The 26353-nt window shown below is 40.8% G+C and overlaps 1 protein-coding gene across 2 annotated transcripts in view; it reads left to right on the top strand.

Moving 5' to 3' along the window:
• The window catches only part of HK3 (hexokinase 3), a 474982-nt gene that overhangs the window by 435647 nt on the left and 12982 nt on the right, over nt 1-26353 (top strand). For both annotated transcript variants that reach the window (XM_082256083.1, XM_082256082.1), the window contains 8 exons: nt 1075-1194; nt 1470-1565; nt 1653-1752; nt 2022-2205; nt 11978-12133; nt 12648-12881; nt 19366-19670; nt 21257-21405. In XM_082256083.1, the coding sequence (XP_082112209.1) occupies nt 1075-1194; nt 1470-1565; nt 1653-1752; nt 2022-2205; nt 11978-12133; nt 12648-12881; nt 19366-19670; nt 21257-21405 (1344 nt within the window). The remainder of the gene's footprint in view (nt 1-1074; nt 1195-1469; nt 1566-1652; nt 1753-2021; nt 2206-11977; nt 12134-12647; nt 12882-19365; nt 19671-21256; nt 21406-26353) is intronic.

The following is a 26353-nucleotide window of genomic DNA, read 5'->3' as shown; positions in this document are numbered from 1 at the left end:
AATGACCCCAAACACACTGCTAAAGCAACACTTGAGTGGTTTAAGCGGAAACATGTAAATGTGGAGGAATGGCCTAGTCAAAGCCCAGACCTCAATCCAATAGAAAACATGTGGTCAAACTTAAAGATTGCATTCACAAGCGCAAACCATCCAACTTGAAGGAGCTGGAGCAGTTTTGCAGACTTATCCAAAGCGACTTGGGAGCTGTGATTGCCGCAAAAGGTGGCTCTAAAAAGTATTAACTTTTGGGGGGTGAATAGTTATGCACATTGACTTTATCTGTTATTTTGTCCTAATTGTTTGCTTCACAATATAAAAAAAAAAAAAAAATCTTCAAAGTTGTGGGCATGTTCTGAAAATTAAATGATGCAAATCCTCAAACAATCGACGTTAATTCCAGGTTGTGAGGCAACAAAACACAAAAAATGCCAAGGGCGTGAATACTTTGGCAAAGCACTGTATGTATATTAAAAAAATATGTGTATTAAGCTGTTTTCTTGGAAAACCCATTAGCTGCTGCAGTAAAACTGGGATAAGTCACCCCAATGACTTGAAATGGCAAATGTACAATAATGTAATTAATAAACATAATGCTATTTTTTTTTTTTTTCCAATGTCCTTTAAGATATATCTGCTCAGTATACATTGTAATGGTCAACGGCATGTATTTAATTGAATGGTTATCTTTTTTTCACAATAAAATATTTTCCCACAGATGTGCTAAAAAATACTTGATTGTAAAACAGAATTTCAGTAATGTGTATTGAGAGAAGAATTGTGACTTTTATTGATGCCCTCTTCTTGAATATTAGTTGCCTGCCTGTCATTGTTTTCAATGTGTCTTTGACCTGGAACAAGCGTGATTTGGTAAAAAAATCTGATTGAAGTCAATACTTCAGGTCTGCATACATATTCTAGGTGAATTTCTCGATGTACTGAAGCCACTTGATAAGCATGACAGCCAGGCAACTAGCATTTCAGAAGGGTCCGCAGTGGCTTTTACAATCTTTCATTACATATTCTTTTTAACTGAGGAATTTCAAAATATGACTATCCATTTTTGCATGTCTGCAGCTGTTTGACCACATCGCTGATTGCCTTGGCCGTTTCCTTCAACATCGCAATCTTCGTAAAGAGGTTTTCCCCCTAGGATTCACCTTCTCATTCCCTTGTGTGCAGAGTCAGCTAGACAAGGTAACCTTTTATTCTCTAACTTCTCTTTCAGTAAACTCTGTCTAGAGATTTGCACATGCTTTGCCTCCATTAACTGTTTTACTGCAATTTTATGATTTCATTTTTGGCTAAATGGACACCAAGAAGGACCTGAGTGCATCTCTGGTGTAAAACAAAGCTTGCCCCCCCCCCCTTCTCGGTTTTAAATTAAAAAAAAAAAAGATTTAAACACTTCTGAGATCCATTTGTATCTGCAATATGTAGCTGAAATAACGTGCCTGGTTTCCCCTCTACAGAGTGTACTTATCTCTTGGACTAAAGGTTTCAGTTGCTCTGGCGTTGAGGGCAAAGATGTTGTCCAGTTACTAAAAGATGCCATCCAAAGACGTGGGGTGAGCATTGGAACATATGTTTGTCTACTGTAATATCTGGCTCATTGTGTGTGGTGTGTTTTATACAAGTATCCTTTTCTTTCACAGGATTATAAAGTTGATGTTGTTGCCATAGTCAATGACACAGTTGGAACAATGATGAGTTGTGGCTACAAGGACCACAGCTGTGAGGTTGGATTTATCATTGGTAAGTAGATGCTCTTCTTGTGCTGGTCTAAGAGTGAATCAGCTGTTGCAATACTAAAGATGGATACACACTATACAACTTTTGTTAGATTTCCTTTAGATTTACCTTTTTCTATGTAGTGAAAGGGCCTGCCTGATTGCATACAAATTGAAAGTGTTTAGGTTTGACCTTTTTTATATTTTATGGTTTTGGTAAGTCTAAAGGAAAAAAAATCTAAAGAAAATTGTATAGTGTGTATGGCCCATTACTCTCATGCTGTCTATCCACAGGTACTGGTTCGAATGTCTGTTACATGGAGGAGATGGGCAATGTGGAAGCTGTGGAAGGCGATGAAGGTACAATGTGCATCAACATGGAATGGGGAGGATTTGGCAATGATGGGACACTAAATGATATTGGGACTGAGTATGACTCGCAAGTGGATCAAACATCCAGAGTACCTGGAAGGCAACGGTAGGTGCTGCAAAGAGCGGTCTTTATTCATTCTTGCGAGGGATTTTCTTCTCTCTACTTTGACTGTAAATTGGAACCCTGCTAAATTCTGTCCTAATGTTGCAGGGCAGTTTGCTCCCCCCCAGAACGCAATACTAGGACACTCCTACTGTTGCTAAGGTTGTCTTGGCAAAGCTTTTGTGCTCTGTACTTTTGTAACTGTAAGTATTTTGATGGTAGAAGTCATAATGTCCCTTTACCTAGCCTGAAATTGTGGTTTCCAGGAAAACTGAGTCTGTGTTGCTTCTTGGATGGGCTAATAGGGGTAACTTAGTGCTGTCTGACCCAGTAAGTTTTGGAGAACATGAATACTTGGTGGTTCTCTCCAAGTCCTTTTGGAAAAGCTGCAATGGCAGAAGAGATTCAGGAGCCTAGACTTTTGAAACCACCACCTCTACTTTATTTGTTTAAAACCTGTGGTGAGAATATATGGAGGTTGCTACGTCTTACCTCTCCTTCTAAAAATGTTACCTGGCTGTCATGCTGTTCCAGTGGCTTTAGTACTTTAAATCACTGGCATTGAACAAGTTTGCAGATTGGTTGTTCGGAGTACACTCTGGCTCTGCCGATCTCCATGCATTTTCTCAGGTCAGTGTAAAGCATTGTGAAAAAGTATTTATTTGAAGCCAGAGACACTAGAAACTAGTTCTTTTTGAAGGTGTGTGAAAAAAGAAGATGGTTGCATGCCGCAATTAGATAAATGCCTGTCAAAATTCTTTGTCACCATGCCAGACAGATGTAACCGGAACCAGATTGACGCGTTTCACGTGAACTATCGTGCTTGTTACCAGGGTTGTGCACAATATGTACATGTGAAACATGTCAACCTTGTTCCAATTACATCTGTATGGCATGGTGACCATAAAGATTTTTGCCAAGCATTCATCTATTTGCGATGTGTGGCCGACTCCATTTTCACATATCTGCTATCAACAGTGGTGAGCTGGGGTGAGCACCTCCAGTGATGTGCTGAATCTTTGACTGCTAGAGCAGTGTGTGCATTTTTATTTGGACTTTTAGAAGGTGAGAAACAATGGCAACCCTGTATTTCACTCACTACAAGCTCTCTTTTTAAGTAGTCTTGGTGGCCTGAAACTGCATGACTTTTTCTAGGCTGGTCATAATGCAAACTGCAGTTCCACAACCACTGGTGAATTACTTCCAGGGTTACACCAGTTCTATGTTGATGTAATGCATCTAACGCCTTTAGCATATCTTTTAAAAGAGAGCCCTGTAAATTATTCAGTTGAAAACACATGGAATATTTCATGAACAGCATTGATTTTAGAAAGTTGACAGAGTCGTCGTGTTCAGCCAAATGTCTGCTACACAGGGAAAAGTGGAAGGTGCTTTCAGAACTGCAAACTCTCTGTATCTTCAAATGTAAGAACTAATACACAGCAGAGTCTTTGAACTTCTAAGAGCTAATTATAATCCTCTCTTGTATTTTATACTATTTCTATACTATGTTGATCTCCAATTAGCTGAAGCAAAATGATCTAAGTACTACAGAACTTCACTGCTCACAAACTTTACCATTATGGAATATCTTCATCTTAACCTCAAAAGGAAATGTAATTATGCCAGTGGTCATACAGTGCAAGAAAGTATTGGACAAAGCTTCTTTTTAAAGATGTAAAGCAATGGTTCTAAACTAATTTCTCTATATAATTTTAAATAAAGCTTACTTTAACAGTACATACAATCCTTGGCATTTTAGCTACTAATTTAAAGAAGCTAATTTTAAGAAAATGATGAGATGAAAACTGAGAAAAAAATGAGTCTTTATTTGTACTATATGTACCATTCATGAATAGGATAATTTGTGGAATGGGTTCAGGTTGCTGGCTGTCATAATGCATTCAGAATTTTTTTTTTTTTCCTTTTCTACTTTAGTGTAAGGATTAAACGTTGATGAGCTTGTGGTTATGGCAAAAATGGACAGAGAAGGAAATGTTAAATTAAAATGTCTATATAAAGTCCATTTTAAAGGCAACATCCAGGGAATAGTGGCACACTGTTCAGGAACCACAGTTCATCAATGTCGTACTATATCTGTTACATTTTTTCACCAACCAAAGACTGAGCAGCTTAACAATGTAAAACGTGTGACTGTTGTAAATTCCCTCTTAAACTAGTAGATTTTTCCATAGTGTGGGGGCTCAGGAGCTTGTAGAGTTTTAAGTGTCAGCCTTTTCCTTGCTAGGAGAGGGTCATCCTGGGTAACCTTGCTAGGAGAGGGTCACCCTGGGTGAATATGTACTATTAGGAAGGTAGAGAGGGTCCTGTGTTGCCACGAGGAGAGTGATTTACTACATCTCTTCTGTGGGTGGACCATATCAGATCAGCATGTAGGCCTTTGGGCCTTACTCTAATAGCTTCCTCTTTGGGGGGGGGGGGGGGGGGGTTGTCTATAGAAGTGGAGGCCATTATGATTTTTTTTTTTTTTTCAGACTACTTGCATCCTCCTGCCATGGGGTGCCAGACTCTAGGCAACCTTAATGCAATGGGGGTCTCTTGTCTCTCCCCTGATGCCTCTAATCAATGCTGAAATGTTCATAACTTAAGCAGAGTGTCACCACCTTCAATGAGATCGCCAAACTTTGCAAATATCTTTGCTTTCTATTAATTTAGTAAACTGTTAAAAGATCCCCTGTGGTCTCCTACTTCTGTTAACCTCTGTGTGGTAAGGTCTCCTGGAAACTAAACTTGTACCCAAGAGATAAAGCTGGGTCTGTTGTAGGACTGGAAGCAGGGGGAATGTCAACAGGTATCAGTCAAACCAGAATGGGTCACCCCAGCAGACATCCCACATTCGAGGGAGCGTAAAAGTTTCCCTTGGGTGCCCATGGTATACTGTTAGACAGGTTTACTACCCCTAGATCCGGGCAGAAATGGGTTAGAGAGTGGACATTGCTCACGGTCCAAAAAAAATAAAAAATCCGGGGTGGGGACTTGATCACACTGATTGGGAGTGGGGACTCTGTGACGAGCCTGGTCCCTGTGCTGGGACAAAAACCTAATCTGTGGTGCTCAGGTTTGAGGCTCACCTCCTGGACTATGTATGTATGTGTGTATATATATGTGTGTATATATGTGTGTATATATATATATATATATATTGTGAGGGATTAGCTCGGTAGCGGGTGTGGATAACCCCTTTTGGGGGGGGTTCGTCACACAGGGAGATAGCCGAGGAGTGGTTGAAAACAACAGTTTATGGTTTATTCTTCCAATTTCTTCAAAACAGTGCATGCAGCAAAAACATCAAAATAAAATAAAACACAAAATAAATCCTGGCCACTGTGGGCGTCTACCTTCTCACACACCGGAACCTATCTAAGGAGTCTTCCCAACCTACTCTTTGGGCAGACCCTGCTGGTTCTACAGCAGACACTCAAATGTCCATTTGTGTTTTCTTTACACAGAAAAAATTCAACACCTCACCTTTAGAAGTCTCTCATCTGACTGCTCTCCCCAGCTTACACAGCCTCAGGAGACAGCAATCAATAGACTCCCTTTGGACAAGTTATAGAGATCTTAATTGCCTCATTCTGAACAGCTGAAAGTGTTCTCAACTTCCGTACACCTTCCTGCCTACCTCTGCAGCCGACACCTGATAGCAATTAGTGAATTGTCTAAACCAAGCAGAAATATATCTCCCGTCAGTGACAACACCCATAGATTTTCCTGACTTCCTGTCACTATATATATATATATATATATATATATATATATATATATATATATATATATATATATATATATATATATATATATATATATATATATATATATATATATATATATATATATATATATATATATATATATATATATATTATATATATATATATATATATATATATATATTTTTATATTTATATATATATATATATATATATATATATATATATATTTTATATTTATATATATATATATATATATATATATATATATATATATTTTATATTTATATATATATATATATATATATATATATATATTTTATATTTATTTTATATATATATATATATATATATATATATATATATTTTATATTTATATATATATATATATATATATATATATATTTTATATTTATATATATATATATATATATTTTATATTTATATATATATATATATATATTATATATATATTACAGTGGGTACGGAAAGTATTCAGACCCCCTTAAATTTTTCACTTTGTTATATTGCCATTTGCTAAAATCATTTAAGTTCATTCTTCTTCCTCATGAATGTACACATAGCACCCCATACTGACAGAAAAACACAGAATTGTTGACATTGTTGCAGATTTATTAAAAAAGAAAAACTGAAATATCACATGGTCCTAAGTATTCAGAGCCTTTGCTGTGACACTCATATATTTAACTCAGGTGCTTTCCATTTCTTCTGATCATCCTTGAGATGGTTCTACACCTTCATTTGAGTCCAGCTGTGTTTGATTATACTGATTGGACTTGATTAGGAAAGCCACACACCTGTCTATACAAGACCTTCCAGATCACAATGCATGTCAGAGCAAATGAGAATCATGAGGTCAAAGGAACTGCCTGAAGAGCTCAGAGACAGAATTGTGGCAAGGCACAGATCTGGCCAAGGTTACAAAAATATTTCTGCTGCACTTAAGGTTCCTAAGAGCACAGTGGCCTCCATAATCCTCAAATGGAAGACGTTTGGGACGACCAGAACCCTTCCTAGAGCTGGCTGTCCGGCCAAACTGAGCTATCGGGGGAGAAGAGCCTTGGTGAGAGAGGTAAAGAAGAACCCAAAGATCACTGTGGCTGAGCTCCAGAGATGCAGTCAGGAGATGGGAGAAAGTTGTAGAAAGTCAACCATGACTGCAGCCCTCCACCAGTCGGGGCTTTATGGCAGAGTGGCCCGACGGAAGCCTCTCCTCAGTGTAAGACACATGAAAGCCCGCATGGAGTTTGCTAAACACCTGAAGGACTTCAAGATGGTGAGAAATAAGATTCTCTGGTCTGATGAGACCAAAATAGAACTTTTTGGCCTTAATTCTAAGCGGTATGTGTGGAGAAAACCAGGCACTGCTCATCACCTGTCCAATACAGTCCCAACAGTGAAGCATGGTGGTGGCAGCATCATGCTGTGGGGGTGTTTTTCAGCTGCACGGACAGGACGACTGGTTGCAATTGAGGGAAAGATGAATGCGGCCAAGTACAGGGATATCCTGGACAAAAACCTTCTCCAGAGTGCTCTGGACCTCAGACTGGGCCGAAGGTTTACCTTCCAACAAGACAATGACCCTAAGCACACCGCTAAAATAACGAAGGAGTGGCTTCACAACAACTCCGTGACTGTTCTTGAATGGCCCAGCCAGAGCCCTGACTTAAACCCAATTGAGCATCTCTGGAGAGACCTAAAAATGGCTGTCCACCAATGTTTACCATCCAACCTGACAGAACTGGAGAGGATCTGCAAGGAGGAATGGCAGAGGATCCCCAAATCCAGGTGTGAAAGACTTGTTGCATCTTTCCCAAAAAGACTCCTGGCTGTATTATATCAAAAGGGGGCTTCTACTTAATACTGAGCAAAAGGTCTGAATACTTAGGACCATGTGATATTTCAGTTTTTCTTTAATAAATCTGCAACAATGTCAACAATTCTGTGTTTTTTTTCTGTCAGTATGGGGTGCTATGTGTACATTCATGAGGAAGAATAATGAATCTAAATGATTTTAGCAAATAGCTGCAATATAACAGAGTGAAAAATTTAAGGGGGTCTGAATACTTTCCGTACCCACTGTGTGTGTAATAAATAAATATATATATTAGTAATAAAAAGTTTACCTGTCCTAAGGGACGGGTAGTAGAAACTGAGGGAGGAGTTTTCTATAGGAGACATAGTAGGCTGAGGTAAAGCCTTTTCTAGAATATAGAGCACAGCCTTTATTTTGCTGAGGTACATAGGGAAGCTGGAATTTAGAAAAAGCAAAAGGTGAACTTTTGCCTTTAACCTCTTCCTGCCAACATGGCACTTACAAGCAACCTCTGGACAGTTGGGCTTTGAGGAGAGGCTACATACTGTATATGCGGCCTTATGTAAACCCTGCACGCATCCAGTTCACAAATACGTGAACCCAGCCTAACATATGTAGTATTGGAGACTATTTTATTAATAACTTATTGCATGTATGCTGGATACCTGTTACTGAGGAGTAAATGCACATTCACTTCTGGTCTAAAAGCTATCTGAGTGCTATATAGTGGAGGAACCATGGGTAGTGGCATGGGATCGGTATGTGAGTACTGGGGACAGGTTATGGGGAGAAGGCTACTCCTATGTGCTGGAGGTGAGATCTCAGTAGTTCAGCTGTTGCAAAGCAAATGTGATAAAAAGTGCAATACTATAAAGGATAGGATTTACGTGGAATTTAAATAGTCACATTTAAATACTTGTGCTACCCAGTTAGCTAGGGTTAATTATAAAAAAAAAAACGTACACCTCAGATCAAACCTCTATTATAACAGCTGTAAACCTGAGGCCTTCTATGGGCTGCTTGTGGTTGATGGATGAGCCACCCATAGAGGTTTATGAATCAGATTAGTGCAGGTGCAGCACTGTGCCAGCTGGCTAAGAGAAAAGCGGAATCCAACAAAGTGGTAGATCTATAGCTCCTGGAATGGAATCTGGGGTCTGCTTTTTTTTTTTTTTTTTTTTTTGGTATACCTAGATGTTGCAGTTAGTCCCTAATAATTATTATTATATAGTATTTGTATATCGCCGACAGTTTATGCAGCGCTTTACAACTTGAGGGTAGACAGTACAAACACAATACACTTTAATACAGTAGGAATCAGAGGACCCTGCTTGTTAGAGCTTACAATCTAAGAGATTAACCACTTCAGCCCCAAAAACATTAGGGTCTACAAACTATGGTATAGATTTTGATTAATAGCAAAGGTGATGACTGCGCTCAGCATTAAAAGTGCTATAGGTGCATTAATAAAAAGTGCTATAAGTGCATCAATGCATTAGTGATTGTTCACAATCAATAAATATGCAAATACAATGGTGTATAAATAAGTAAATAAATATTGGCATTCATTGGGCTAAAAAAGTCCTTAAAGTGCTCTGTGCGACTGTGCAAATCTAAATCTTCAGCAATCTTGGATTAGATGGGAACCTCCACCACAAACGCCTCCACCCAGTGGTCAGATGATATACTCCTTACCAGAATGCGATGACCCCTTAATTACAGGGGGTCAAACCCGGCATATCACTCCACATTGGCTCAAGGTTATCCTCATCACTGTTATCGCCTCAAAGAATTTTGCCCGAATGCTTTAACAAGGTTCCGGATCTCCGGACATTAAGGTGCAAAGAAAGATAAAGAAAACTCCAATAGTGTAATACCGTTTGATACTGGATTTAATAAAAGATATATTGCACTTACATCATAGCGGTGTTTAAGCGCCTGTAGTACAAAGTAAACAGCTGGTCTGGTGGATGGGACGCCGCTCTCGCTCCACGCCTCACCTCACCGGAACTCTACGGTCTCACGCTCCCAGGGGAGCGTGAGACCGTAGAGTTCCGGTGAGGTGAGGCGTGGAGCGAGAGCGGCGTCCCATCCACCAGACCAGCTGTTTACTTTGTACTACAGGCGCTTAAACACCGCTATGATGTAAGTGCAATATATCTTTTATTAAATCCAGTATCAAACGGTATTACACTATTGGAGTTTTCTTTATCTTTCTTTGCACCTTAATGTCCGGAGATCCGGAACCTTGTTAAAGCATTCGGGCAAAATTCTTTGAGGCGATAACAGTGATGAGGATAACCTTGAGCCAATGTGGAGTGATATGCCGGGTTTGACCCCCTGTAATTAAGGGGTCATCGCATTCTGGTAAGGAGTATATCATCTGACCACTGGGTGGAGGTGTTTGTGGTGGAGGTTCCCATCTAATCCAAGATTGCTGAAGATTTAGATTTGCACAGTCGCACAGAGCACTTTAAGGACTTTTTTAGCCCAATGAATGCCAATATTTATTTACTTATTTATACACCATTGTATTTGCATATTTATTGATTGTGAACAATCACTAATGCATTGATGCACTTATAGCACTTTTTATTAATGCACCTATAGCACTTTTAATGCTGAGCGCAGTTATCACCTTTGCTATTAATTATTCACGTTCTTACGTTTAGATTGCAGCTCGCAGTGTGGAAGCAATTCCCGGAAGTTAATTTATTATTTATAATTTATCTCACTAATTGAATGAGAAGTCCCTGGTGTCAAATAATATCCTTTGCGCAGGTCTTTTTGGTTAGCACCATTTTTTTCGTTTATAGATTTTGATTAACCACCTCAGCGCAAAAGTTAGTGTCTACAAACTATGGTTTAGATTTATGGAATTTTAATTTTATTTTTTTGTAATGGTGGCGATTAGCCTTTTTTTTTTCTTTTTTTTTTTTTTTTTTTTTTTTTTTCAGGACTGCGGTAGAAAAATCTGACAGAAGTAACCTTTTTTTAGGGACCAGTGACACCAATTCATTGCCAAAAAAAAGGCTCACTGTACTAATCACACCAGCAGGGAAGGGGTTAACATCAGGAGAGCGATCAAGGGGTTAAGTGTGCTGCTTTCTAACACTGTGTGTGGGGGGGGGGGGGGGTGGCCTAACTGGAGAAAGACAGACCGCGATTCACATTTTTGCTTGCCAGAATCACAAGATCTCCATTTTCCTCTCTGACAGAACGGTGGTTTGTCTTGTTTACCGCTGTTCTGCCTCTCCTGCGAAAGATTGGTGGGTCCTGGCAGACATCGCGCCCCCTGGACCCACTGATTGGCTCCTGCTGTGTCCAATCCTAGTGGGAGAGGGCCTGCGCCCCAGAGCACAAACCAACATACAGGTACGTCGGTTTACACAGGAGGGCCGCCCTGCTGCAGTATCTGCATGGGGGGTCCTTAAGTGGTTTAAAAAAAAAAAAAAACATTTGAGGTGAGTTACTAAAACGGGTGCAATTGTAGCCAATCTGCTTCTAACTTTAGCTCGTTCAATTAGGCTGTAACAATAAAATCTGGATTCTGATTGGTTTCTGTGCAGAGCTGCACCAGATTTTGCACTCCAGTTTATAGTAAATCTCCCCCCATAATGTCAGGTTTGCACATGATTCTTTTTTTGTCATCAGCATAGATGGCTGTACTTCATATTAGTGATGTGTATCAGGCAGGTGAGTGAATATACTTTAATACATTTGTGAATATACTTCATACAACATGATTGCATATTTTGTACACTATTACCGCAAAAGAGAACAGCAGCAGCTTTCAACAGGTGGGTTACCGTGCTCTTGGCTCCCCAGCTAGGGGAATGCCATAGCTTGGCAGGAGGGATTCCCTCAACACTGGTTGTGTTGATGGGGGAATCAAGCAATTTTCTTTCCTGCAACCATCGTGTTAGCTATGGCCTTCCTTACCATGCTTTGGAGCAGCACAACACTTGCTGAGCTGCTCCCTCTACCCCCCCCCCCCTTTAAAAAAAAAAAAATAGAGCATGCAATTCTTCATTGTTCACGTTGTTTGCGGTTTATTATGAACCTGAACAGATCTGGGTAAGGAAGCATTGACCATATGCCTCAAATTTGCAGCACCCTTATGTATATGAAGGCAAGTATCTTTACAGATGTTTTCCAAACTGCTCACATTGATTAATGAGCCTTCATTTCTTTTGTTTTAACACAGCTTTGATAAAATGATTAGTGGAATGTATATGGGAGAAATTGTGCGTCATGTGCTGGTCAAACTGACCAATCAGGGATTACTCTTTGGTGGTGTGTCAACACAGCAGCTTCTTGACAAAGGAACCTTTGGAACTAGGGATGTATCGAACATTGAAAAGTGAGTGATGTTTGCATTTATGTTTAAAGAATTGTATTTTTTGTTACGAACCATGTTCCCCTAATGATTTCATATATTCTGGGCCAAATATTCAATTATGGAATCTGTAGAACACTGAAATTGGCACCTAATTGAATAGCTCCTTAAGGATTTCACACTACAGTCTTGTTTTACTGGTCATAACCTGGATTGAGATTTTGTGACAATGTATACATTTATGGCATATTTATATTTCTATTGATGGGGATGTGTGGTTTTAAAGGGAAAAGCTATCTTTTCAGTGCTGCCTCCTAAGCCCATACTGTATACTGTGTGTAATGATAAATGTGGCCCAATGTGTGTGTCGCAATACGGTTTGTCACTGCCAGTGGGGTGCTCCTACATAGAAGTCTGGAAAATACGCACTTGGTTATTATGGAGCTATTTTTCCAAAAGTTGATGACTGTTCTGCAGGACTCAAAACTAGCAGCATGTATGTGACATATTTGACTTATTTGTGCTTTCTCCCTTCTAGTGACAATTTTCCTTTTGAAAAAACGAAAAGCGTTTTGGCTGCCTTGGGTCTAAAGCCAAGTAAAGAGGACTGTGTCCGGGTAAAGTGTGTGTGTAGCGCGGTGTCTTTGAGGTCTGCTAGGCTGTGTGCTGCTGGACTTGCTGCAGTTGCCAACCGTTTAAAGAACAATCGGCCGCACGGTCTGGGTAGAGTCACAGTGGGTGTCGATGGATCTGTATACAAAAAAAACCCAAAGTAAGAAGGTTTTACATTTTTTGCTTCCTTACACTATATATAAATGTTTTATTGCAGAAAAAATGTATGAGTTATGGGTGAAGCATGTTTGGATTTGTTCAACCTCTAATTTCCTAAGTCTCCTAACGCCTTTGGTCATTAGGTTTTAGCTTTATGCTGGGCATTTTGGTAGAAAATGGCATTGGCTTGGTGACAATCAGGGCAGATACCATGGTGAAGGAACAATCTCTATGCTTTCCCATCCAGGTCCCTCCCCTATCTTCCAGAAACTGAGAGCTATTTGATCGCTCTGGAAATTTGGCAGGTTTCCCTTTTTCTTTTTTTTTTTTTTTTTACATTTTGCGGTTTTGCCTTTCCTATGGTAATTTGTGCAATATAGTTTTAGCTAGTTAATGATTAACCACTTCAGCTCTTGCATCTGTGCAACCCTAATAGACTACTGCAATTTTTAGATTTTTGTAACAGCTTGTTTATTTGGTGATCATTTTGTTACTTGGTAACACAACGTAGTACATGCAGTGGCAAAGCTAGACATGCTTTCTCCTGGGGCAAAGGCTCTGTTTGGTCCCCCCCCCCCCCCCTCATGAGAGCGAGAAGTTCATCAGCCACACACCACCAGCTCCCTGCTCAAAGAAAGCAGTTCAAACCTAATAAAGACCTAAGTCGTAGGATGGTAAAAATACTGTATATTAGCCATTTCAAAGTTTTGGTGATAGTGGCTCGCTGCTCATGTGGTGTGAAGGCCTACACAATCACTGCATTAGTGAAGTCTGGGGGTGAGGCTTGAAATTGCCTCATTCAGTGTGAACTAGGAGTGGTACCACAGGGAATGAAGTCAGCCAAGTAGCGGGTCTTGCATAAGCAGGTCTTTAAAAAAGCCTGCTTTTGTGCACTCTTCTTCTAACCGGTGGTGCCCCTTCTAATCTGCCACAGTGGTGAGGCTTTAAATTGCCTCAACATGGTACTGATTTCTTCTGGAATTGCCGCTAAGGTTGCTACCTTTCTTCAAAATTTTTTTTTTTTTTTTTTTTTTAGTATATACTATAGAATTTTAAAAGACCTGGGATTCCTTTTTGGGTGCTCCAAGGAGAGTAGTACAGTGGGTGAACAGTAAGAGTGGCCAAATTGTGAACAGCGGGAGGGGCTTAAAGGGGGCATGGTTAAATATAACAAAAGCATTTTGTTAGGGAATTCCTGTGAAACATCTAGCTAACAGAAATGCGCATGCGAACAGGCGCGCACGATGTATGTGGGCACTAGGCAAACTATTTAAGGATGCCTCTGGCTGTGCTCTAATGCGGACTGGTCTTCAGCTGTCCCAGTGTCCTGTGTACTTCCAGTGTGTTTCCTCAGTTGCTGACTCTGCTGACCTGATCTCGGATCCTGCTTGTCTTGTTGTTCCTGACCCGGCTCATTCCTGATTTTGGCTCTGCTCCTGATTTTGGTACCTATCCTGTGACCACGCTCCTGTCTTCAATAAATCCTGAATAATAATAATCTGCTTCTGAAGGAACCTCAGGCTTGGGCGGCACCACCTACGGGAGCAAGGTGATCCTGCCTTGGCTTCTGTGAATTCCTTTTTCTCAGCCATGTCCCGGCTCTGCTGAAACCATGCTGAGCAACTTGAGACAGGGCCAAAGACCAGTGGAAGACTATGTATCTGACTTTCGGTTATGGAGCGCTGATACGAAGTGGAATAACTCAGCATTACGCTTCCAATTTGGTCTTGGCTTGTCCAATTCTATCAAAGATTAACTTTTCAGGGTGGGAACACCCACCTCTCTAAATGATTTATACATCTCTGCATACAGATCGATCGTCTGCGTGAAAGCCAGTCTAAAAGATCCGAAAATCTCCGCCACATCCCTGCTAAGCCCGGGTCCCCACTTGGAAGTCTCCATTGCGGCCATGCCAAGAAATCTCGACGATCCAGTTTCTTGAGACCTCCTCTGTCTAAACGAGAATTGTTACGACGTCGCTGTGGTAACCTCTGCCTTTACTATAGTGATGCAGGACACTTTTACAGACTTGTCCCAGAAGAAGCCTTTAGGAGACCTTCTCCTCCATCCCACACAGTTGCTGATCTGAACTCTAATCAAGCTCATACTATTCTGCCAGTTTCTTTTTGGTTAACCAGAAAGACGCTCTCTGTTCCTGCTATTGTGGATTCCGGGGCTTGTAGTTTTGTGGACTCCTCATTTGCTGCCCAGCATGAACTGCCTCTGTGTGCCAAAAAGAATATCTTCTCAGTCCATCTGGCGGATCATTCAGGCATCAAATCTGAGCCTGTCAGAGATTGTACTGATCTTGTGTTTTTACAGCTTCAGGTTATCGTGAATTCTTACGTTTTTGGACAACGTTACCTTACTTTTCCTTTTGTTCCCAGTTATTCTGGGGAAGGCCCATAATCCTCACCGACTGGTCCACTGGGGAAGTGACTTCCCAATCTGACTACTACAAGAAGTTCTGTCTTCCTCCTGCACCTAGTCTTGGAGAACCACTCCTCAGTATTCATATGGACTCCTAGCATCAGGCTTCCCTTTCTCCTAGGTCTCTCTTTCCATGGTGAGCAGATCTATGTTCTGGAGCAATTTCAGACGACGGTCCTTTTTTACATGTGCCATGATCATTCCATGGCAGGTCATTTTGGAGTTCATAAGACTTCAGACTTAGTTCTTCGCTCATTCTGGTGGCCGTAACTGGTGCATAATTGTAGAGACTGTTAAATCATGCATGGTATGTTTATGGAACAAGTCTGATAGAACGAAGGATTGGGGTCTGTTGGAATCCCTTCCTGTGCCTAATGAATGGAGCATGATCTCCATGGACTTTATTGTTGAATTACCCCCATCATAAGGATTCACCACCATCTTTGTGATATTGGATTTACATGAAACAGTTTTTTATTATAATGTACTGTTTCTTTCATGCTCATATTAAGTGTCTCTTGTGCCACTCCATAGTTCGCATACTGGAAGGAATCCCCTCCCTTTTTTCTGTATCAGTAATTTTTATGCTGTACTGCAAGTGACATGTTCTCTCTCCTAACCTGTATGGAAGAATCGTTTTTTTTACCTGTTGTTGTAACTGCACATTCTACGGATCATACGACGAATAAACATTGCCAGATCTTTCATGTGAGTTGTGACTGAGTAAACTATCTGGGAAGTGTATTTGGTATGGATAATCTCACCGGGGCAATGAGTGCCATGTGCTCTTGAAAATCACATTCATAGCCTTTGCAGCCGGTCCAGAATATGACCCTTTCTTGCCAGATGTGCCTTGGGAATCTTCAGTACCAGCAGTGCAGGATCGCCTGGAATTCTGGAGATCCAATACGATTACCAAGTCTCAAGCAAGCAATACAATTCTTTGATAAGGAGAGGGGTAATCTAGACCTGAAACCTGGAGAGAAGGTATGACTATTTATTGTTCACTTAAAGTTGGCCTGTCCTTCAAAGAAATAGAGGCCAAGATACATTGGGCCATTTCCTGTAAGAAGGAAAATTAATGCTGCCCAAAAGTTTGAGAATTTTATCCTGTGTTTAATTTTGTCTCTTCTAAAACAATCATTTCTAATCCATTTCCTGATCGGGAACCTGAGACTCCTGCTCAACTGCTTATTGAAGGAAATTAAGAGATTGAGGTTGAAGCCATCCTTGATTGCAGGAAGAGAAGAGGCCAAACTCAGTTCCTCGTTAAATGGAACCTTCTTCTAATGTCAATGCTCCACGGTTGGTGCAAGCTTGCTGCATCCATCTTCATCCTGAAAAGCGGTACATGGTGGGCATCCGGAGGCTGCCCCTCAGGGGAGGGGGCAATGCAAGGGAATTCCTGTGAAATGTCTGTCTAACAAATGCGCACAAATCTTCGCAGAAGGGCTATCCGTAATGCTCAGGAATGCGTGCACGCGAAAAGGCGCGCACGCGATTCATGTTGGCGCCAGATAACCTATTTAAGGATGCCTCCTGCTGTGCTTTTATGCTGACTGGTCTATAGCTGTCCCTGTGTATTTCCTCAGTTGCTGACTCGGCTTACTCCTGACCTTATCTCGGATCCTGCTTGTCTTGTCGTCTATTCCTGACCTGGCTTGTTTCTAACTTTGGCTCTGCTTCAGATTTGGTACCTCGCTGCCCGGCTGTTATGATCCTGGCTATCCTGTGACTTTGTTCCTGTCTTCGATCCTGGCTTCCCGACTTGTTAGAGTGGCTGTCTGTGATCAGTTCTGCGACCAACTGTGTGTTCTTGCTGCAAGGCTGCTGAAAGCTCAGACCTGCCACACGCTCCGTTCCTGCAGTGCAAGTGGAGTGCTTCTTTAACCTCAGCTGAACTACGGTGCATGGCTACTGCTCCTGATCTGATGGCTCTCCTGTCTCCTCAGAATCGCATCTCCCCCTGAAAGTCCCTGGGTCTACACCTGCAGGCACTCGTGTCCCTCAGCACCCCTGTTTCACTCTCAGTGGGTCCTGGGTTGGAGGTACGAGGGGCTGGCTTTGTCCTTTCAGTCTCACTTCAGGTACATGAGGGCATTATTGTACCCAGAAAATCTGCTTAGAATAATAAAACAATATCACTGTAAAAATATGAACTTGGTTTACTTTAAAAAGTGGCCAGTATCAGTCACTAGGGTAGTGAACAGTGTCAGTAGGGCAGTGGATGGTGTAAGTGGTTTGCTTTTTTTTTTTTTTCCTTTTTTTTCGTATTTTTACAATTTTTTTTATTTTTACACTCTCTTTTTAGGAGCCCTGTTGGGGGCCTTTGGTGAGATTGGGGTCCGGATAAACCCCTAATGTCTCACTTTTGAGACTGAGGACAGACACTCCCCAGTACTTTTTTTTTTTTTCTCTGCAGCCTCAGGTGCACTGGACAGTGACTGGGTGGGAAGTTTCCTGTTTATTCACAAACTGAAACCTAGTAAACACAGTTTACAATGTTTCCTTATGAATGAACACAGTGAGTGATCAGTACCAATAGCTCAATGTGTTCATTCAGAAAAGGAAGGGCTGGCAAATGACATATACCGGCCCCTTCCTTCATCTTGAAACCATCAGGAGAGGAGGGGAGCCGGCAGCTCTGGGGGGAAGGGGGCGGGAGAAACAGGGGGGTCCAAGCAGCAATAAGAAGGGGAGGCGGGAGCTGCATTTACTAGAACTGATTGGCTGCATTTTCTTCCTGTAGCTGCTGAATGCTGGTGGGAGGAATAGAAGATGGCTTTCAGCTGCTAAGTGTTAGAAAATATAGTTCTAATCAAGGCCGCTCCCACTGCCCTTTCTGTCAGGGTGTGACAGGGAGGCCGCACGGGCACATGCTCGCTTTGTTTTGGACCTGCAGGTACCTAGTATCAGCAGTATCCAGGAGAATACATAGGGACTATTTTGGCAGCAGCTTGACCTGTAAACAGTGTAATCGACAGGTGGTCAGATCAGCAGCAGAAGAAACAAACGTAAGCAAGCCGACACACTGACCATGCTGATATCAGCTGTCAATGTACAATAACGTGTACCCAGATACCCATCACTCATCCGCTGCCAACCAGCAGAACTGTGATGTGAGTCATGTGCGTGGTGACTGGGTGAGGAGGTGGAAGATTCCAGGCAGTTTTAGGTTACCAGGAGGGGGAGCCCAACCGAGCGCTGTCTCCGCATACTTGAAGGTGCCGGAAAGCCGTGAAGCTGTTTACTATGTGAGCGAGCGGGGAAAGGGTCTGCAGAGCGGGGTGTTTGTGTGGAAATGTGAAGGCTTGGAAGTCAGTCCTGTCTATAGGATTGCCTTTACCAGAACCAATGGGGCAGTATTTTCCTCCAGTTGCAGCAACTGAATGCCAGAGACTGCCAGAGAGAGAGGGAGAGAGGGAGAGAGAGAGAGATAAGCTGGCTTTCAACTGCTGCAAGTGGAGGAAAATAAAGCCTATCGGTTCTAGTAAAGGCCCTCCTCACTGCTCCTCCTACAGTAAGGGGATGTCGGCGCCCCTCTCAATATGGCACCTGGGGCATGTGCCCACCCTGGGAAGGGGGGTACCTAAATTCACCCTCAAGGGGTTCTTTCCTGGTAGCCATGTCAGATGAGCATCTGACCTGAAAGCCTTTCCATGCATGGAACCCCTTTCTTGCAACCCCCTCCATTCCTTAAACCCAGAGGTTAAGACTTACTGCATGCCTCAATGGACTCCAGGAAAATAACTTCACGAAGTACAAAATTCCTGTGGGATTTGGTTTTTCTTCTCCTGGTGTCAAAAGAATTAAACACAAGTAGCTTATCTCACAACAGAAGTTCTAATTCTTCCCTTTTCTATTTAACAATATAAATCGAAATTGCCAGCAGCTAGCAATTAAAGACTGTGTGCAATTTGTTGTATCTACAGGACACATGCAACAATATCAGTTAAAAATATTTTTTTTAGGAAAAATTATAACTTTTTTTTTTAAAAAGGTCTCATTGCCTACATGCTACACAATTAAATGTTTTCTCTGGTTATCGTTTTCAGATTTGGTGAACATCTCAATAAAGCTTTGAAAGAACTTGCTCCAGGATGCCAAATAAAATTTTTGGTTTCTGAAGATGGAAGTGGAAAGGGCACTGCAATAGTGACAGCTGTGGCTCAAAGGCTTGCAACCCAGAGAAAGCACATTGATGAAATATTGGCCCCTTTTCTTATGTCCCATGCAAAGTTAAAAGAGGTTCAAAGCCGCATGCGTAATGAAATGGAGATTGGTCTACATAAACAGACACAGCCTGGAGCAACTGTGAAGATGCTTCCCACATATGTACGCGCTACGCCAGATGGAACAGGTAACAGCCAAATATTAAGCGACAACAACCTCATGTATAATGAGCTTTTATAGGAGACAAATCAGTCCATGTATCCCCAAAGTTAGCAGTTGATGAGGAAATTTAAGGTTTATGGATTCTAAACCTGCTGTGATTTAGATCATCCCCATTTGAAGCTGAATAACATTGCAAGAATTTCCCAGGACAACCTAGAAACTAGTTGCAAGAATTTCCCATGAAACTAGTAACAAAATCTATTAAGTCTGTTTTGGCATTATGTCTCACTAAACCATTTTGTTCAGCAAATCATTTTTGTGAATCTTTTAAGTTTCCTACTGTGATCCTGCCAGTAACAGTACTTCTTGTTTCAGCCTGAAAGGCATAAACCACTCCCTCACAAGTAACGGCAACTTTTTCAGCCTGCTGTGCACACTCCTTTTAAGTAGGCTATTGCCTATTTCAAACTTGGTAGACAACCCAATTTTTAATTGAAGTGTTGCTGTTCATTGTGAGGCAATGGCTTTTAGCAATGCAATAGGAAGTGTTGTCCCTGGCAAGATCTTTAAACTTCTGGACATATTCACAAAAAACTCTATACAGTCTACACAGTAGGGCGAGGTGCTTAACATATATAGAAAAAAAAAAAAACAGCTTTCCTGACATGTAAAATTTTTTTTTTCCTGGGTTTATTGGTAGCTGGCTGCTATTTATCTATACTTGTAGCTGGTTAGGCTGGAATTGTCATCTAAAGGCTAGGTATTTTACACTGGGTAACCTTTCTTTATAAAAAAAAAAAAAAAAAAATTAAAAAATGGAGGCTGCCATTGCTGATCTTGGACATTGGCTATGAATCATTCTGCCTGGCAACATGCATTAATACAATTGAACAGACAAGGACTCGCTGCTCAAGGTGGTGTAATTGCCTGATGACTCACACAGGTGCATGCCCCGGCTCGCCTCCGTGAAAACTTGATAAAGGAATTGGCAGCACTCCAGGTTGAGTCAAAATCCAGATTTATTGACTGGACATCCATATGACAATCGTGACAAGGTAGACGCGTTTCACACACTGACTGTGTGCTTAATCATTACTTAATGATTAAGCACACAGTCAGTGTGTGAAACGCGTCTACCTTGTCACGATTGTCATATTTGGATGTCCAGTCAATAAATCTGGATTTTGACTCAACCTGGAGTGCTGCCAATTCCTTTTCCTTTATCATGCATTAATACAAACCATACTTCCTATTTTAATATGTTAATGGTGTCTAGCCTGACCTTGATTGGAGATTAGCAGCTATGGTAATTCATGTTTCACAAGCAAATGTTTTGGCTTCTGTGGACTTTACTGTTTGCTTATTAAGTGACGTTTAAATAGCAACTTTATTGTGGTGTATATAAATAACCACTTAGTTTTTGTTTTAATGGGTCAAAAGTGGTGCTGTTGTGGAAATGTGATTTTGGGTCGACAAAGTTTGGTAACCTAAAATGGACTATTGCGTTTTTTTTTATTTTTTTTTTCAGACGGAGAATTATCTATTTTTAATTTTTTTTTACTCCTTGCTGAGCTCTGCTTGAGATAATATATTATTTTTTTCCTATTACAGAAGTTGGAGAATTCATTGCTTTGGATTTAGGCGGTACCAATTTCAGAGTATTGTGTGTGAATGTGGGCTTGAAAAATGAAGGCGGCGTGCAGATGAAGAGCAAGACCTTTACCTTGTCTACTGAAGTAATTCAAGGGACTGGAGAAGGGGTATGTCTCTCCCTCTTAAGAGTGGTGATATTTGAAATCTATAATGTATAGCTTTTAGACAAGTTGTTGACTTTATTAACTGAAATTCCCTTTTTTTTTTTTTTTTTTTTTTTCTAAGATGTCCAAATTCTGCTAGAATATTTTAATATTTATACTATTTGGCATTCCTACAGCAGCTACAGGCATCATATTAACAGCACTTGCTACATGAATAGATATAAAGTGACCAAAGCACTAAAAATAAGGCGCCAGATATATACAGTCCATATAATGCCAAAATATAAAAAAATGTGCAAAGATGCAGAAAGTGCATCAATATTGCAGAAAAGTTCAATAAAAAATCAAAGTCCGTAAATAGTTCAATAACCACTGTAATAGTGCTCAAACTGTGTTAGTGCTCCTTCTTTTTTTTTTTTTTTTTAAATTTTCTTTTGAATAAAGTGCTAATCAGTGCCAAGGTGCCACACTCCCCTCTTGTGCCCCTACTCACCAAAAATAAAGTTGGGTCAGATATGGCTAATTGGAGGGGAGTATAGAGTCCTGGAAAACTTGTGAGGGTATCGTCCAGACAACCTGCTTGCTTTAAACTAAAAAATTATATACAAAGTATATACCACGCGCCAAGGAGTTTGTGGACTTTTATCTGCTATTTATATATTTATAGAGCAGTATTTTATCATATAATACATGTTTTTACTCTCTATATTGAATTTGTTATTTATATATTGATGCTGTGTTAATTTGCACACCTTGCACTGATTTACACTACTTATTTACTAGAATATTTAAGCTGACATATTGTGGAATTCAGAGTTTTAAGCAAGCGCTGTATTTGATCTCTCTTTGAGATCATACAAGATTCAACCTGCTTGCTTTAAATGGCGTATACTGTGTGGAGAGCTTATTATTTAAAACGAAATTGAGTATACTCACAAACGAGTAGAACAAATGGGCAGTAGATCGAATACAGAACACTTTCTGGAACGCCAACTCGGCGTGTGTTCCACCGAGGAGCAGAAAGTGAGGTAGATGGTTAGGGTACGCCGGAAAACGCTTATACGTTTCGCCCACCTCCCTGGCGTCTTCAAAGGACATCAACTTTTTTGTATAATTTGAAAGATGTTCCGCTGAATGAAGAAACCGTATGTGTCACGCTTTAAAATTCTGCACACTCGGAATGGCATCAAACTTCGGTACTTAATCTCCATACACTACGCTTTAAAAAAAATTACAGGTTACCATTTTAGAGTTACAAGGATGTCTTACACTAGAACTGTTGCTCTTACTCTAACGTTCGCGGCGATACCTCACGTGTGGTTTGAATGTCGTTTACATATGCGTTCACTTCTGCGTGCGGGGATGGGGCGCTTTAAGTTTGTTTTGATTTATTTTATTTTTTTACATTATTATTATTATCTATTTTTTTCTTTTAAAACTTTTTTTTTTTTTTATTCCTTTTTTAAACATCCCTTGTAATAGGAATAGGGCATGACAGGTCCTCCTTTACAGAGAGATCTGGGGTCTATAAGTCCCCAGAGCTCTCTTCTTTGCTGCAAAGCCTGAGATCTAAAAAAAAGTCAGTGTTTAAATCTGCTGGTGCCATAAGTGATGTCATGACGTCGAGCCCGGCCTCCTAAGGTCATAGAGATGGCTGGGGGACCATCTGGTCTTTGGTCAACTCTATGGTAAATGGCCACCGCGGGCCTATTCATTCGCCGATCGCATGGTAGAACCGTCGGAGGGCCGGTTGGGGAATCCTTGTATTCCTATTACAAGAAATGTTTACATTCCTAATAGGAATACAAGTGATCAAAAAATAAATGGAAAGTGTAAAAATAAACACGCATATAATAAAAACGCATATGTAGGTTGCACACCTGAGGTATCCCCATGAACGTTGGGAGTGAGAGCAACAATTCTAGTGCAAGACCTCCTCTAACTTTAAAGTGGTAACCTGTAAAACATTTTAAAAACGGTAGCCTATGGAGATTTTTAAGTACCAAAGTTTGGTGCCACTCACGAGTGTGCGCAATTTTAAAGCATGACGTGTTGGGTATCCATTTACTCAGCATAACATCTTTAATGTTATGTTATAAATAGTTTTCTTTAATTCATCAAACTTTTTTTTTTCCCAAAAAAATTACGTAAAATTTTTGCGCTAATACCGTGTGACATAAAAAGTCGCAACGACTGTCATTTTACTTCCTAGCGTCTTTGCTAAAAAAAAAAGTAAAATGTATAGGTTTGGGGGTTCTGAGTAATTTTCTAGCCAAAAAAAATATGATTTTTTTTTTTTTTTTTTTTTTTTTTTTTTTTTATTACATGTAGGAGAGGAGTGCCAGATTTGGCATGGGCTAGAAGTGGTTAAAACGCCGGGTTAATTTTCTTAAATTCAACAGCAAAGCAAAAATAAAGTCAATACATTAATTGGTGAACTGAATATAGTTTTATAGTACAAGCTTCTGATAGTACTCCCTTCCTTTGTTAGGCATGGTGATTGTATAAATAACCAAAAAAATCACATACAAGTGGAGCTTGCATCAAGGAACAAAAGTTAATTAAACCAGGAGATCTGAAAGTGGAGATAAAGATCAGTGGAACAAGCATGCTATTTACAAGGACTCCAGGCAATAAAGCAGAGGTGTGAAATGAGCACCATTTGATCATGGCATTTTGTCCCTTATCTGCCTAGGAACATATTCTTAAACTACACAAAGACTATGGCTTCGCTACTGTCTTAGGAGCGCACAAATCTCTTGTCTCCATTTAGGAAACAATATAATGTATTTTAATTTCTGAATGAATGTATATTCTTGTTCTTCCTCACTGGGGTTGGTTTAGAAGTAGAACATGCTTACTTTGTAAAGTAAATTTTCACTGATTTTTGTGAGGTGTAGCGAAGTAAAAATGTGCATGGAGAATTTAAAAAAAAGAAACCCAAAAACTGCATTTTTACCTTGCAAATAACATGTTTTACTTACTTTTTAGTGAACATAATGATATACAAGGGGTCTTCAGCACTTGTACATGTGTGTGTAAGAGAAAAAATGATGATATATATTTATTGATCTGGTCAGTTAAGGAGCAGAGGGGGTTGTTAATCAGATTCAGCTGCTTTGGTGTTAACGAAATAAACAGGTGTACTAGATGGGCAACAAAGAATTGACCTCCAAAACAGGAATGGTTTTACAGGTGGAGGTCACTGTCTTTTTTTTTTTTTTTTTTTTTTTTTTTTTTCCCTTCTCCTCTTTTCTGACTCTTCACTAGTTTTGCATTTGGCTAGGGTCAGTGTCACTACTGGTAGCATGAGGCGATACCTGGACCCTATGGAGGTTGCACAGGCAGTCCAACTCCTGCAGGATGGCACATCTACTGCGTGCCATTGCCAGAAGTTTTGCTGTGTCTCCCAGCACAGTCTCAAGAGCATGGAGATTCCAGGAGACAGGCAGTTACTCTAGGAGAGCTGGACAGGGCCATAGGACGGAGGACCGGTATCTGCTCCTTTATGCAAGGAGGAATAGAATGAGCACTGCTAGAGCCCTGCAAAATGACCTCCAGTAGGCCACTGGTGTGAATGTCTCCGACCAAACAATCAGAAATAGACTTCATGAGGGTGGCCTGAGGGCCTGACTTCCTCTAGTGGGCATTGTGCTCACTGCCTGGCACTGTGGAGCTTGATTTGCCATTTAACATCAGAATCGGCAGGTCCGCCACTGGCAACCTGTGCTTTTCACAGATGAGAGCAGGTTCACCCTGAGCACATGTGACAGACATGAAAGGGTTTGGAGAAGCTGTGGAGAATATTCTGCTGCCTGTAATATTGTTCAGCATGACTGTTTTTTTTTGTGGTGGGTCAGTGATGGTCTGGGGAGGCATATCCATGGAGGGACGCACAGACCTCTACAGGCTAGACAATGGCACCCTGACTGCCATTAGGTATCAAATTCTTGAACCTGTTGTCAGACCCTACGCTGGTGCAGTGGGTCCTGGGTTCCTCCTGGTGCATGACAATGCCTGGTCTCATGTGGTGAGAGGTATGCGGCCAGTTCCTGGAGAATGAAGGAATTGATGCCATTAAATAGCCCCTATGCTCGCCTGACCTAAATCCAATAGAACACCTCTGGGACGTTATGTTTTGGTCAATCCGACGCTGCCAGGTTGCACCTCGGCCTGTTCAGGAGCTCAGTGATGCCCTGGTCCACATCTGGGAGGAAATACCCCAGGACACCATCCGTCATCTTACTAGGAGCATCCCCCGACACTGTCAGGCATGCATACAAGCAGGTGGGGGCCATACAAATTACTGAGTAACATTTTTGAGTTGCTGGAATAAAATTACAGCTAAATGGACTAGCCTGCTGCATCATTTTTCACTTTGATTTTTGGTCTTTGAATACAGCCCTTTGTAGGTTGATAATTTTTCACTTCCATCGCACATTACCCAGTCCATATCAGTATAGATATCCAGCATGAGATTTTTCCCCATTTGAGATCTGATGTGTTTTCAAAAGTGTTCCTTTAATTTTTTGAGCAGTGTATTTTTGTTAAACGGTGATGATGGGAGTAGTGATTGGTCGTGTCTGAGAGTTTCATATGACTATTCTGTCTGGCAACCCAGCTGACCTTGCAGCTTAGTATAAGGGCCCGTACACACAATACGAAAATCGGAAGTAAAATTTCTTCCGAACGACCTGCCGAACATCCCAAAGGTGCTCTATTGAATTGAGATCTGGTGACTGTTGAGACCATTGGAGCACCGTGAACTCATTGTCCTTTTCAAAAAACCAGTGATGAGGATTTGAGCTTTGTGACATGGTGCATTATCTTGCTGGAAGTAGCCATCAGAAGATGGGTACACTGTAGTCCTAAAGGGATGGATGAACATGGTCAGCAACAATACTCGGGTAGACCGTGGCATTTAAATGATGCTCAATTGGTACGAAGGGGC

Source organism: Pelophylax lessonae (assembly GCF_965119305.1).
Source record: "Pelophylax lessonae genome assembly, chromosome: 4".
In the NCBI taxonomy this organism is placed as follows: domain Eukaryota; kingdom Metazoa; phylum Chordata; class Amphibia; order Anura; family Ranidae; genus Pelophylax; species Pelophylax lessonae.
The sequence above is the reverse complement of the archived record's forward strand: the minus strand, read 5'-3'. Positions and strand labels throughout refer to the sequence as shown.